The 14,202-nt window shown below is 50.2% G+C and overlaps 1 protein-coding gene across 5 annotated transcripts in view; it reads left to right on the top strand.

The window, feature by feature from the left end:
* MACF1 (microtubule actin crosslinking factor 1) overlaps window positions 1-14,202 on the top strand; it is a 292,958-nt gene that overhangs the window by 15,266 nt on the left and 263,490 nt on the right. Inside the window, exon 1 of one of the 5 annotated variants that reach the window (XM_081018102.1) lies at window positions 3,547-3,697. The exons of 3 other annotated variants lie outside the window; for them this stretch is intronic. In XM_081018102.1, the coding sequence (XP_080874228.1) occupies window positions 3,604-3,697 (94 nt within the window). In that variant the 5' untranslated portion in view covers window positions 3,547-3,603. Of the gene's footprint in view, window positions 1-3,546; window positions 3,698-14,202 lie in introns of those variants that run through there. One more of the 5 variants, XM_081018104.1, reaches the window with a different exon arrangement.

The following is a 14,202-nucleotide window of genomic DNA, read 5'->3' as shown; positions in this document are numbered from 1 at the left end:
AGGAGAACACCGAGGAGAATTGTCATGCCAGTCAGCTCATGAGAGATTGAAACTGGAATGGAATAAGGCGCTTTCCGCGTTGCCATTGTAACGCAGATGGCTGAGTAACCATTCTGTTGGTTGCCATGGTTACAGAGAGAGTGGGGGGAAGGAAATATATATAACTGACTACTCCTGGTTTGGCTCCACCTATCCCCATCCGTAAATAGGATAGTGGGTCTCAAGATGCCCATTTTGAAGGGAGTTCTCCCCCTCAGAAAAAGACTAAGGTTTTTTTTGGGGGGGGAGTTAAAGCTGTTATTATTATTATTGCATGTTATAATGTATATAAAACAGAGAGAACAATTACAGCAACAGACGAAAATTGAAAGATGAAAAACAACACTATAAAATATGCACATAGAATGAGTTAAAATAAAAAAGTAAAGACTATCAACTTTATCAAGTTGAAAAAGACTTAAGTTTTTTAACACTTTCTGTTGTGAAGAGAATATTATGTTACAAAGGCAATGTCTTCACTGGGCCTAGTTTTTTTAATTTTAATAATTATTACTCTGTCTTATGCCATCAAAGAATGCCCTCAATCACTTTGGGTGCGGGACACTCATTCACTTCTGAGAACCCCCAGGGTTGCTCCAAAACAGTTTGGTGCTCAATGCAGAAATGGAGTATATAAATTCAGCCCATCCATTGCCCAAGTGACTGCCCCCATACACAAATTGATAAAGGGCACAATTCCGTGAGTTCTTCTGCGCAAGCAACTTTGCTCTCCCCTGTGTGTGCCACAGCTACGGGTAAGATTTGCCTGCCTCTACCTGCCACTCATTGCAGCCCCACCAGCCTGCGGTCTTGTGTCATCTTGTGAAATCCCACAAAGAGAATCTTTGGACTCTCCTGCTAATTGACCCTTGATGAAAGTGTAGCTGCTTTTGTGCACATACAGAGAACTCTTTCACCCTGCACACCTCCATTTCAAGCTGGAGACAATTGGGGCCCACAGCGGTCAGGAACTTATCTCATACTTCACTCCTTTTCGCGGGGGGGGGACACCTGGCTTTAATTCCCAGGCAATTTCTGCCATCCGCTTTATTTATGTCAGTGGGCACATTCTAGCTTCCCAAATAACAAAGTAAGCGGTTTCTTTTCTGGGGTCTTGCACTTCTCAAGATTTCCCACCAGATGTCGCTCAAACTCTTCAGTTCATTTGTTGCTGGGTCCCTCTTCAACTATGACAGATTCTCTTCACCGAAAGCAGATCATTGCACATGACCACCATAGACATCTATTTTTGCACTGATCACATTCTGGGTGAACAGTGGCACAGGCCTGAGCTACTTCCAGCCCACCTGCCTGGTATGTGGCCTTTCTTGCCCCCTGCTTTTGTTTACTGGCCAACTCTTGCCCCCTGCTTTTGTTTACTGTCCCCCCCCCCGCTGTCCCAGAAGGTTTGTTGAATTCTTGGTGGAATGTTTTTGGCTTGGTGGGACACAAGAAGCTCAGCCATGGAGGAGTACCAGCAGCAACACTGACCTCTGCCCTCCCCACCTTGGCTTAAGGAAGTGTTAGCTTCTAACGCTACCTGGTTTGGGAAGATGCTAATTAATTAAGACAAAGTGCCTACGTAGCAAAACAGCCACTCCTGCAGGGTGCCTGGAGAAACAAGGTGGATTTCTCCTTGAACCAGCGATGTGAAGGATGCCTTCAATGGGGTGCAAGGTTTGCTCAAGGAAAAAAGCCGGAGGAGCCAGTTTGCAATGCAGATCCAAGCTCAGGAAGGTTTTGACAAGATATATGGAAAATGAAGGGAGAGGGAAAACAATTTAAGCAAGTGAACATAGGATTGCAGTTTACCGCTGCCCATACCTCAGAAATACCTGGTGTTCTCCAGGTCCATAAGAATACAACAACTAGCAGCCCATGGGAACCATCTGGAAGGCACTGGGTTGCCAATGACTAAACACTTGCCTACTTCAAAAGTGGAATAAATGTCATCATACAACTCACGCTGAATGCCTCTGACTCTTGGCAGCCAGAGGCAGATTTAGGGGAGCATGACCAGTTTGGTCACACTGGGCACAGAGCCTCAGGGGCACTGCAGGAGATGCCGAAACAATGCTTTAGAATGGAGCATGGGAGTTGGGGGGTGAATGTTAGTGTTGCACAGGGCGCTGCTGAAATTTGAGACCCCAAATGTTGCCTTTGTGGCAACCCAGCCTTTTGGGGCTCTGTGATGGGGCTTCATCCTTCAAGGGGCCTCATCTTGCACCAACCATCAACTCCAACAGCATGCAAGGACTATGACATGGCCACTAGTTTGGAACATTCTTCTAGTGTCAATGCAGTGTGGGACCCCGCAGGACTGGCAGAATTGATGCCTTTTTGGGACCCGTAACTGGACAGGTGAGAAGTTAGGATTTGGCAGCGTGTGGTTGAAAGATTCAGCTGTCAGGGCTGGTGAAGGCCAGGCCAGGCGTGGAGGTGGGGTTCTGGGCATGGTTCTGCTGAAAAAGATCAGCCCTGCCATTTGACTAAGTTGAGGTGGATGCTAGGAGGGCAGGGTGGGCAGACCTCTATATGCCACATCAAGCCCTCAGGTGTGATGGAGGACATCACCAGGGCAGAAGTTAGATTCAACAGCCTGATCACCTACAAGGACTGGAGTGGGTGTGCATTGAGTGTTGCACCATGTTGCCTTTCCTCCTAAAAGCAGCAAAAGGGCTTGGGATCAGGAAGAGGGAGGGCCTGCCACAAATTTAGATCTGGGGTGAGTTCCTGACTTCTTTGTCCGCTGCCCCCCATCCTTTTCTGTTTCTTTCACCAGAAAGGATTCCGGTGGTACTTGGGGGTGGGCTGTCCCCGCTCCCTCCGGGCTTTGAGGCTTCTTGGATTGTGGGCGGGGGCAATCCAACCAACCCCTTCTGGGTTTGCATCCCGCCCTTCTGCTCTTCTTCGGATCCAGTTTGCTTTTCTGTCCCAGTCTGTCCTCCTCTTTTCCTTTCCGCCTCTAGTTCGGGCCGTTTCCTCGCGCCTCTCTTCTGGATCTCGAGGCCTCCTGACATCCCGGGGCCTTTCCCCTTGCCTTCGGGGCCCTGGGTTCGGTGGTCGCACCTGGTTCCCGGCCAGCCCAGCTCCTGATGCGGATCCGCCCCAAGTGGCGCCAGCCGGGTTCTGCCCTCGCTCTGCCTCTGCAGTTCGGCGGCCGGCCGCCGGGCGTCGCCTCCGCCGCCACTCGGGCTGCGCCGGGCTGAGCAGGCTCCTGCCGGGCCGGCAGAATAAGAAGGAGAGCCGCCGAGCCGGGGGCTGGCCTGGGCCTCCCTGACAGCAGCGGGTGGAGCCTGAGCCGGGAGGCCGGGAAGAGAAGGAGGAGGAGACGAGGCGGAAGGAAGGAAGGAGCAGCAGCAGCAGGAGGAGCAGAGCCGGCGGCAGGGAGACGCCGACGCCGCGGAGCTCCAGCGCCCGGCCGCCTCTCGCCTTCCTCGCCCGACGCGCAGCCAGCAGCCAGCCAGGCAGGCAGGCACCAGGCTCGGCACAAAGGGATCGCCGCTCCCTCGCCCGCTCGCCCGCCCGCCAGCTGGTCTGGCCCGGTCCGGGGCGGGCAGCGCCATGGCCGGCTATGTGCCGGGCAAGCTGCCGCTCAACCGCAGCCAGGAGAAGGAGTTCGTGCAGGCCTACGAGGATGTCCTGGAGCGCTACAAAGGTGGGCTCGCGGCTACTTCGGAGAAGGGAGCGGCACCGGCGGGCGCCCCCCTCTTCCTTCTCTTTCCCTTCCCTAAGCGGGCTGCCTTAATAACACACACACATACACATACACAAACCCACACCCCGGCCCAGGTGGGGCCCCCTCGGGCAATAGGGATGCTTGGGCGGGGGAGGCGCCGAAGGATGCTAAAGTGGGGGGGGGGGGGCAAGGAGAGAGTTCCAGCCCGGCTGTCAGAATTCCTGCCGGGGAGGGCGGCGGCGGCGACGGGGAAGCCCGGTCCGGTGCTGGCGGTGGAGGGCTCGGCCGCGGTCCGGCTGGCTCCTCCCTGCAGCCTCTTTGCCTGGAGATCCCTTCCTGCCTCTGGACGCTGTTTGCCGGCCTGCTTCGCGCAGCGCCTCCTCGCCTGCATTCTCTGGATGGCCGGGAAAGGACTGCCTGCTGGCTCCGCGCCGAAGTGCGGTGCTGGGGTGTGTGCCTGCCGGGGGAGGAGGAGGAGGACGGCGGCGGCGCCCCCTCCCGCTCCATCCTTCCATGCCCGAGCGGGCCCGGTCCTCCTCCGCCTCTCAGCCAAGGGCTGCCCAGAAGCGGCTTTCCCTTTGTTGATGGGCCCGCAGGCGAGCCGCGTGCGGGTCTCTCGCAAAAGGAGCGCCTGGACTTGCCCCACCCGGGGCCTCGGGAGCTCTCCCTGCCCCGCTTGGCTGCTCCTCTTTAGAAGAACGGAGAATGACGCCTTCCATTTAACTTTTGTTGCCGCTAAAGCAACAACGACGAGGCGCCTACACGCCCTTCCATTCAGATAACCGCGGTGGGGTCATAGGAACTCAAAAGCCAGTTGCTGTCGAGGCTCCTTGGTGGCGGCCCGTGTGATTTCTGGTGTGGTTTGTGGGTTGCACGGGCGGGCGGTGGGTGTGCACGTTCCCATGTAGACGCTTTTCTTTCTTGATGTGGCTTGTCTGTCTGTCTGCCCCTGCAGGCATGCAGTACATTATTAGCATCACCCGTATATTCTTCCCCTTCCTACCTGATTTTCCTCTAGGTGTTTTGGACTCTGTCTCCCATCACCTTCTCGCTGGGGCTGATGGGAGTTGTAGTCCAGAACACCTGGGGAGTAGGGTGGAGGCTGTCCAAAGCATATGCATTGTGCAGTCAAGGAACTTAGCACAAGGGAGTCAAATTTTTTTTTTGCGATCAAAGCGGATATTGGTGTGGGAGTCTCCTTTGCTGAAAGGGCTGCCGTTCAGTCACAGAGCATGTGCAGAAGGCCCTAGGTTCAGTTCTCCAACCCATCTCCAGGTTGGTCTGGGAAAGGACTCCGCCCTGAGAACCTGGAGAGCTGCTGCCAGTCAGTGTAGACAATAAGCTAGGCAGAGCAATGAATTGCCTTGGTATAAAACGGCTTCCTGTGTCTTATTGGTGAAGTCCGTGCAGAGGGAAAGTGGATCTGGAAGATACCACAAGGCAGCTTCCAAGCCAACCATTTCCCCCATACACCTGGGAGGCATAGCTTTGCTAAACAGTTTTTCTTATGGCAGGTGGGTGGGTGGCTTAATGACTATAATCCTTTCACCTGTTCAAAATGTCTTCTGTATTAAAAAAAAATGCTAAAAGTGAGGAATAGCTCTCTATTCAGTATCGAGACTTCACAACATTGGGGGATGGAAGTAAAAACTGGGAAATCCACAATGAAACACAGGTTTTGTCCTGCTAAAACTGCTGCTGGAGAGTTGAGTGCTTGCTTGTCTAAATCACTGCTGAACTCAACTGACTTCTTTTTCTTCATTGGGAAACTGGCTGGGTTGCTGCCTTGATTTGGTGTCCTTGCCATACTGCACAGTTGCACTTTGCTGGAGCTCACTTCCCTAATCAGACGTCACTCTCAAGATAGATAGTGCAAGGGAGGAAAAACGCCCTTAAGAACAACCTTGCAAACTGTCCAGACTGGAACTGGGTGCTGGAAAACAGCATAAGAAACGTAGGTCATGTGAGACAGTATCTGGTGGCCGCTCTACAAAGTTGCCAGCTTCAGAACTTTGTGTTCTTCGTAGATGGTGAGAGCAAACTTCAGGGTTGCTGTTAAATAGCTTCTAGTTCCAATAAAACAGCTTTCCCCAACCAGGTGCCCCCCTGAATTTGGACTCTGTTTCCCAGCAGCCAATGGGCTGGGATGATGGGAGTTGTAGTCCAGCAGTGTTTGGAGGGTCACAGATTAGGTGTCCCTGAACATCTGGGGTATTATTTGCCAGGCCTAGTTAGGTTGCTTTTTCTTGAGAAAAGGGACGGCCTAATTTCTACTGAACGTTCTGGTTGTGGGGTTGGAGCATCCCATTGCAAACTCTGAAAGCTTATATGCTGTTGGTGGTAAATCTTAAGTCAGTGATCCCTTTCAGCCTCCTCTTAATGCAGTGTGCTCCCAGAAGGCCTGTATGGTGCCAACTCTCTCCTAGCCCATATTCAAATCTTCCATTTCCCCTGCAATTCTCTTGCTGAATCCCCAACTGTCTTACCATGCTTCAATCTTGTTAGCTTTACCTCTGCTGTCACTTTAGGCTAGTTTTCCCCAACCTGACTCCCGTCTTCCTTGACCGTTGATTTGTGCTGGGTGGGGCTGACTGGAGTTGTAATCCAACAACATTTGGAGGGCACCAGATTGGGAGGTGATGACTGTACGTTTCTGGGGGTGCAGTGCCTGTCTTGTTTTATCTTATGATGTAAAATGCTGCACACTGAATAAATAATGGCAGGCTTTTTTTTTTTTATTAAAAAAAAAAAAGGTCTTCAAATTAATTTTTCAGCAGTTGCTGCTCCTCTTGATTATAAGTGGATTTCTCTGCCACGTTAGATGAGGAAAGCGCCTTCTATTCCTTTAAGAAAGACCTGGACAAAGTCATGATCTTCCTAAGACAGTTGTCTACCGGGTGCTGATGGGGACAGACACTGAGAAGGTGATGGTGATTCCTGATGCCTTCATGCCCTGGTCTTGAGCTTCCGAGCAAGGGAGTATCTGGGTGGCCATGAATGGGATCCTGGGCTGGATGGATCCCCGGTCAGATCTAGCAGGCTGGTAACGCAAAGGGCATTGGGTGATGTGAGCCACTGCCCTTTAAACAACAGGCTTATCAGATGGCAATTGAAAGTGAGTGAGTTACAGGGTGCGCTGAAACTTGTCTGGTGAGGTTAAAACTTTTTCTGAAAGTCAACATTAACTCTCACCTTCAGGCCAAGTTAGACAAGTACACACACACACAGTTTGACTCAGAATTGTCTATGGGGTGGGAGAGGAAGGAAATGAATGGCAAACTTGTTCTGGACAGGAAAATCTATTTTGCATTATTAGGGGAAAGAGGGAAGGGAGCACCAGTAGAAGCAAATCTGTCTTTGGCCTTAGCTTAACAAATTGGGCTTCTCTTTCATTGTATGTACAGCCCTCAAGAGCAAAGACTGAACATATCCTTGGAAGAGACATAGACGCACAGACAGACACAAAAAGGGGGTGGGGATGGATTTTACAGCTTAAACATTAATTTCCCTTTGCTAGGCCGGCATTGTAAACAAGATTATTCCCAGCTGGGCTGAGCCCCCTTGTGAATTCCAGGGTGGCAATTGGTTTTCATTAACCAGCATGTCACATTAGCCAGAACTGCGCTTCTCATGGCATGGACCATTGTCTGCTTGGGTGTCTCTTCTGGACAGCCTTTAGGAAAGTGACCCTGCAAAAGAAAGAGGGTGTGTATGTGGGGTGTGTGTGTGTGTAGAATTCAAACCACTGAGTGCATCTGAGCCCCAAAGCAGTTATCTTACCATGCTTGTGGAAATGAAGAGGCAAGCTGCAGGGCAGCAAAGGAGTAACTTTTTCTCCTTTCTTCTTTTTCAGTCACCCCTTTGGAATATACGAAAGCTCCTTCCTTCTCTGTATCACTTTTATATGGCACTTTTAATTTAATGAGCAGAGCTATGCACTGATTGCTATGGGGTCTGACATCAGATCAGCCCTTTGGACCAGCAGCCTTGAGAGGAACAGCTGGCCCACCACTCTTTTACATTTATATTTATTTGTGATATTTATGTTGGCTGTGTAGTTGCATGTTTCTCTGTGTGTCTCACAAAGACAACATGCCAGAACATAATATTTAAGTAAATGTGGAAGCAGGAAAAGAAAGGACCATAGTTTTAATAGAAGAGCATCTACTTTGCATGTAGAAGGTCTCAAGTTCAATCTGCCATGGCATTTCCAGGCAGGGCCAGGAAAATACTCCCCATCTGAAACCCTGGAGAGCTATTGCTATTCAGTGTTAGAGTGCTGACCTAGATAGACCAGTAGGGATGCGGGTGGCACTGTGGTCTAAACCACTGAGCCTCTTAAGCTTGCTGATCGGAAGGTCGGCGGTTCGAATCCCCGCGATGGGGTGAGCTCCTGTTGCTCTGTCCCAGCTCCTGCCAACCTAGCAATTTGAAAGCACACCAGTGCAAGTAGATAAATAGGTACCGCTGCGGTGGGAAGGTAAACGGTGTTTCCATGCGCTCTGGTTTCCATCACGGTGTTCCGTTGCACCAGAAGCGGTTTAGTCATGCTGGCCACATGACCTGGAAAGCTGTCTGTGGACAAACGCTGGCTCCCTCGGCCTGAAAGCAAGATGAGCACCGCAACCCCATAGTCACCTTTGACTGGACGTAACTGTCCAGGGGTCCTTTACCTTACCTAGATAGACCAGTGGTTTGATCAGGCAGCTTCCAGTTTAAATCTAGTCCATGAGGACTAGAAGCTTTATTTTTTTTTTAGGGGGAGGGCTATAGCTCAGTGGTCTTAGAGAAAAGGCAAGCATGTTTGGAGGTAGGTGTTCCAAGTACCCTGGTCCCAAGCCTTGAAGGGCTTGACAGGGCTGGGGCCAATACTTTGAAGGGAGTGAATTCTGGGGGTGCAGGTCCCTTTGCTGGTCTTGAAGAGGGCACAGCAAAATGCTTGACATGGCCAAAATGTGGAGTGCCTCATGCCCCAGGATCTGCTGCAGTGTGGCAGAGGAGGCTGGCGTACAGCCTCGGGGAAGGGCCACCATAGCTCAGTGAATGAGCAGAAGATCCCGGGTTCAATCCCCCATAGCACCATTTGGTAGGGCTGGGAGAAAGAACTGCCTGAAACCCTGGAGAGCCACTGCCAGTCTGTGTAGGCAATGCTGAAGTAGATGGTCTGAAGTCTGACTCGATAGAAGGCAGCTTACTCTGTTCTTCTGTGTGCAGGCAACTATATAAGGCCAAAGGTTCCTGGGGTGCTCTGGAATCAATCGACACTGCACCCCACATTTATGGTGCAATTTCCTTGCACTGTTTCCCCTAATGATGTAGAGGTAGAAAGCATTCTTCACATGCAAATACTGGTGGCTTGGATCTTGGGCAGCATGGAAATCCAGTTGGGTAGGTTTTTCAGACGATTGTGAAGCCTTGTCTCCCTTTCTGCTGACAGAGGATAATAATATTGTGTTCACGTGCTAAGCGGCGTCTGTGGGGACCTGCTGCTCCAGTCTAGCCAGCCAGAAATGAGTTGTAATCCAGGCAACGTGATGTAAACTGTACTGCTCTGAAATTGGAACGGAGAAAGAGGGAGAGAAAAGTGGGTGGTTGTGAAGAGGGGGAGTATCTGTGTGGTAAATTATCAAAAGCTATGGCATCATCTACTGTGCCAATTTGCAAGGCATCCCTGTAAACTGAACTCTGTGATCCAATACAGCATTCATCATTGCATATACTTTCACACCTCGGGTTACAGACACTTCAGGTTGCGTTTTCTCAGGTTACGGACTACCGAAACCCAGAAGTACCGGAACGGGTTACTTCCGGGTTTCTGCGGTCGTGTATGCACAGACACGCCAAATCGCAACCCGCATGTTCGCAGACATGCAGCTGCGGGTTGTGAACGCTGCGGGTTGCGAACGTGCATCCCGCATGGATCACGTTTGCAACCTGAGAGTCTACTGTACTGTATTGAGTGGTTTTGTGGTGACTAAGAAATAGGAGTCCTTTTTTTGCCTCACTGATCCTCTGGGCTGTTAAGGTTGTGTGTTGCACAGAGGTAGTATTGCCTAGTCATTCTCCACTGAGAGGCCTGATGTCGATGACATCATGAGAACGTTCATACCAGAAGGTATCTCCTCCTCCTCTGCTATGCTTCTGTCATTCAAACTCCCATTGCTGCATATTGCCCAAGAGTTTCAGTTGTCACACCGGTCTGTGATTTTTGCCCTTTGGAAAAGGAAAAGATGTCCATGTTTCTGATTGCAGTGAAGTGGAAGTGGCCTAGCTATTTGCTAGATACCAAGTCAATTTGGAGCTCCCCGCCCCCCCCCCCCCCAAGCTCCTGCTGCTCCTTTTCCCCTCCCAACTCTCTGTGCTCCATTTCGCCCTGCAATGATAAACACAATTCCTTTGTGGTGATGGAGGAGAAAGTCTTGCTTGGTGAGTGTTTTGGTTCCTGCAGAAGCTCAGCCTGCAGCAAGTGGCCTGTTCTGCTTAAAGAAGTGGCAACACTCCCTGCCTGGGGAGCACTTCTACCTCCCAGGTTGGTGTTGCTGGGCGTTGAAGCACCTTTCCCACCTTGCCTGAGCAGTGGGTGGGAAGGAAGCTGTATTTTAAGTGCTGCAGTTCTAGGTGGAGCAGCTACATTGCCTGTTCTTTGCACGCCAGGCGTTTTCCCTGTAACTTGAAAAATGACATCCTGGATGCTGATGGTTCAAACTTTGGGTCATACTGAAATATCATCTTTGGGCTTTCCTGACATGGGGGCTGAGGGAGCCTAGGCTGGGACAGAAGCCTGCCAGTGAACACCAGCTGAAATGGAATGTGAACCTAGGTTTTTCCACTCCAAGTTAAACACAATGTCCAATGCACCAGGAGAGAGAGAGGGAGAAGAAAGAGAAACCTTTAAGAGTTTTTAGGTACTCTGTATGAACTAAGAATTCTTAGAACTGGGTGGCTGCCAAAATTCTGGCCAAAATAACTCCTCCCACTGGACGCTAAAACAGTATCATTCAATAACAGTTCTTCCCCAACCAGATGACTTCAACTTTTGGACTACAACGACAACAACTACAATTCCCATCAGTCACAGTCAGCATAGCTGTTGTAGATGGGCGTTGTAGTCAAAAGTATCTAGAGGCTACTAGGTTGGGGAAGGTTGCAATATCTTCATTATGTAGCAAGGAATTTCATAGATGCTTTGGCCGCTCTGCAGGGAATTATTGCCTTTTAGCAGGGTTAACCTGATCATCTGGAAGCCTAGTGGGGATATATATTTTTAATAGCTCTGTTGCCAGGGGACTGGGGACCAGAGCTTCATGTTGAAGGATTTTATGTTAGGCTTATTTGGTCTGCCTGTTGAGGAAACAAGTATGATGGATGATTGTGTTCTTGTGACGAGGATACACCCTGCCTCTCCTTGCCTGGTTCCAGCTGACTGTCCAGTTTGCTAGTCCCTGCGTTGTTGTTGGAGGGAGTGATAAGTAGCTCAGTTTTGTGCTCTCGACCAAGGTAGCCAATGTCTACCCCAGCCAGCATGGCTAGTGGTCGGGATGAAAGGAGTTATAGTGTAAGGATGTCTCCAGAATCTCATTATTGTGTGGGAGGAATTCAGGTGCATACCAGAAATCTAGGTTTGTGCAGTTAAAGTGTCTTTGACTCAATTGTCCTAGTACAACAAATCCACACACACACACACACAAAAACTGGACTTTTTGCAGTTAGGAAAGTGACAGGAAAAAATGCACTGAAGAGCGTGGGATGAATGAATGATTGATTAATTAATTAATTAATTAATGGAAAGACAGGTGAATACCTTGCAAGCACATCAGGATGAGTGTTCATTATTGTATAATTACCTTGTCGGAATGAATGGTCAGTAAAGACCAAACATGGCCTAACCTCCTCATAAGCTTCGTGCAAGCCAATCAGAATGAATGTGGAATAAACAGATGGTGTAGATAAGAGTGTAATGTGGGGTTTATTAAGTGCTTTCTGGGTTCCATCACATGGCTACTGCTGAGCTGTGGTTACTGGGAAGCCAGTTGCGTGGGCCTGCCTTCCAGGGTGAGCTGTGCTTGCAGCACAAGGCTGTTGCAACGCAACCTGGAATATAGGAAAGGCCAATACCTTTGCACTTGACTCTTGTGGTGAGAGAGGAAGCCATCCATCTGTCCCTCCATCTTCAGATGCTTTGCTGGTCCATCCTGCTGCACAGCTTTCAGGCTGAGGACTGCCTCAGCATCTCCTTGCTGGACTGTCGCTCTGTTGGCACCCCTAAAAATACCCCGTCTTCTGAAAGTTCTCAGGTTGCTTCGGTGGTGAAGTCTTGGGTCCTGAGTGGGAATGTTTTGTTCTCTATTTTTGGAGATTCTTTGGCTGTCTTGGTTGGGGAAGGAGAGGCGTCCTGCCTCTAGGGATGGCGCCTGCCGTGGCCCATCCTTCTCATCCTCAGCCCCCCCTCCTCCTTTCATGCTGCCTGAATTCCTACCTGCTGACAGCCTTGGCGTGGCTTGCTCTGGGAGGGGAAGGTGCATTGCTAGGAGCAGACTGAGAAAGCCTTTGATCTCTTCTCCCTGGCGGATTTACTGGATGGCCTGAGACCAAAAGCGCTGAGAATTGGCTTGTTCCGTTGCCTCTCCAAATTAAGTGCTGAACCTCACTGAGTGTGAAGGTGCTTCTGGTGTTGCATGGTCACAGAGAGGGGCCTCCAGTGGGGCCCAGTAGGCAGCGTGGGAAGGGGCTATGGTTTTGTGTCTACTAGAAAGCTAGGTTCTTTGCCCTCTGTAAAAAAGACGCACATTTGCTTACATTGCAAAACTGCAGTTTTCATGATTTGGCATAATTCTGCTTCTGCTTGTCAGGAACTCCACAGGGCGCTGGTGTCCTCTCTAACCACCTGAAATCTTAATTTGGGAACTTCTTTGGCTTTTGAAATTTCACTAGACATATTTGCTCACTTAATTTTCAAGCATGTTGTTGCAACCTGGAGGGGCTAGATGCTTGTTTTCTCCAGGAACCTTTGTTCTTGGGAAGCAGGATTCTGCATGGTGTGTCATGCTGCTTCTGTTCTTCCACAGAAGTGGGTCGTGAACATGGATTGGACTGATCAAGCCCTAGCCTGCAAATTGTGATATGAGGGTGGACTGAAGTCTTGCTCTGTTGGCAAACTTCTTTTAAAAATTGAAAAAAGGTTCCTTCTGTTAGCTGTGGATTCCATCAGATATTGTTGTGCAGCAAATTGCTTACATGGCTTACTGAAGCCATGTGGAGCTGTTTGCTCTGTAGGGGCAATGCTCTGGGACGGCAGCTGATCTCTGCTTGTGGCCTCTGCATTGCGGTCTGTGTGGGTGGAGCTGGTGGGTGAGTGTCCCTGCCTTGTGCTGTGGGGTTTGACTACAAACCCTCTAAGCCCCCTTCAGCTTGTACGATTCTTCCTCTTGGCCTGCAGGCTTGTTGAATCTCCTTCTGGGTTGCCAGGATGCCCAATTAATTTGTTGTGCAATGGCCGTTGGTACCTCTGCACAGCTGGGTTCCTGGCGCTGTTTCACTGCCAATTCTTGCCTAAAGTTGTGTATTAAAGTTTGGCAATGGAACAAGGGACAAGAGAGCAGGATTAAGGGAGGAAATCTGGGCCAAAAAGGTTTCTTACAACAAACAATTCCTTACTAAATCCCCTTTGGGCACATGGTTGACTGGTTTTTGTGAAGCCAGCAAAAATGCCTCTCTATGCTTTACTTTGCAGCAACTCTTTAGGGGATGGGCTGTGCTCACTGGTGATGCACCTTGTCTGCATGCAAGAGGTGCCAGTCTCATTCCCCAGCATCTTCAGGTGGGGCTGGGAAAACTCCTAGCGCAGTCCCTTAAGCTGCTGCCCATCTGTGTAGGCAGTCCTGAGCTTGATGGACTAATGGTCTGAACCAGTATAGTTTCCTATGTTCCTGAACCTCACCTTGAGCATGCTCTCTGCTTGAGAGTTGCCCCCCTCTCTCCTCCAGGCTCTTGGCTTGGCAGGCTGCGGAACCGATTTGCTGTGCTTATTAATTCTGCTTGGGCTGATTAATGTCTCTGAGCTGGTGGTGAAGCAACGCAGTGGGGCCCCCACACGCCCAGCCCTCCAGCACAGCAGCAGAGAGGCTTCCCACACCTCCCAAGCTTGGCCCAGTTGTGTGGAGCTGATGGATTTGCACATCCTGGCAGGTGTGTCTCTTGTCAAGTGAGCTAACTTCCTTTTGAAGATTCTTTTCCCATTGCCTACCTTGTGCTATGTAGGCCCAGAACTAAACACAAAAGTTTTCCAATAAAAATAAAGAAGTGAATGTGAGATTTATCTTGCAGAATTGGGGCTGCTTTGAAATCAACCGGGAGTGATGGCAGAAGAGAACAGGTGCACAGTGAGCTGGGCTGCGAGCTCCTTGTCTCCAGACTGAGACGCTACTGATTTGGGGTGGATTTCTTCAAGGCTTTCTTCCCAGGACATCAGCTAGGACCAGCCTTCA

Source organism: Podarcis pityusensis (assembly GCF_964106645.2).
Source record: "Podarcis pityusensis genome assembly, chromosome: 8".
Taxonomy (NCBI): Eukaryota; Metazoa; Chordata; class Lepidosauria; order Squamata; family Lacertidae; genus Podarcis; species Podarcis pityusensis.
Note: the sequence above shows the minus strand (reverse complement) of the source record. Positions and strands in the feature narration are given on the sequence as shown.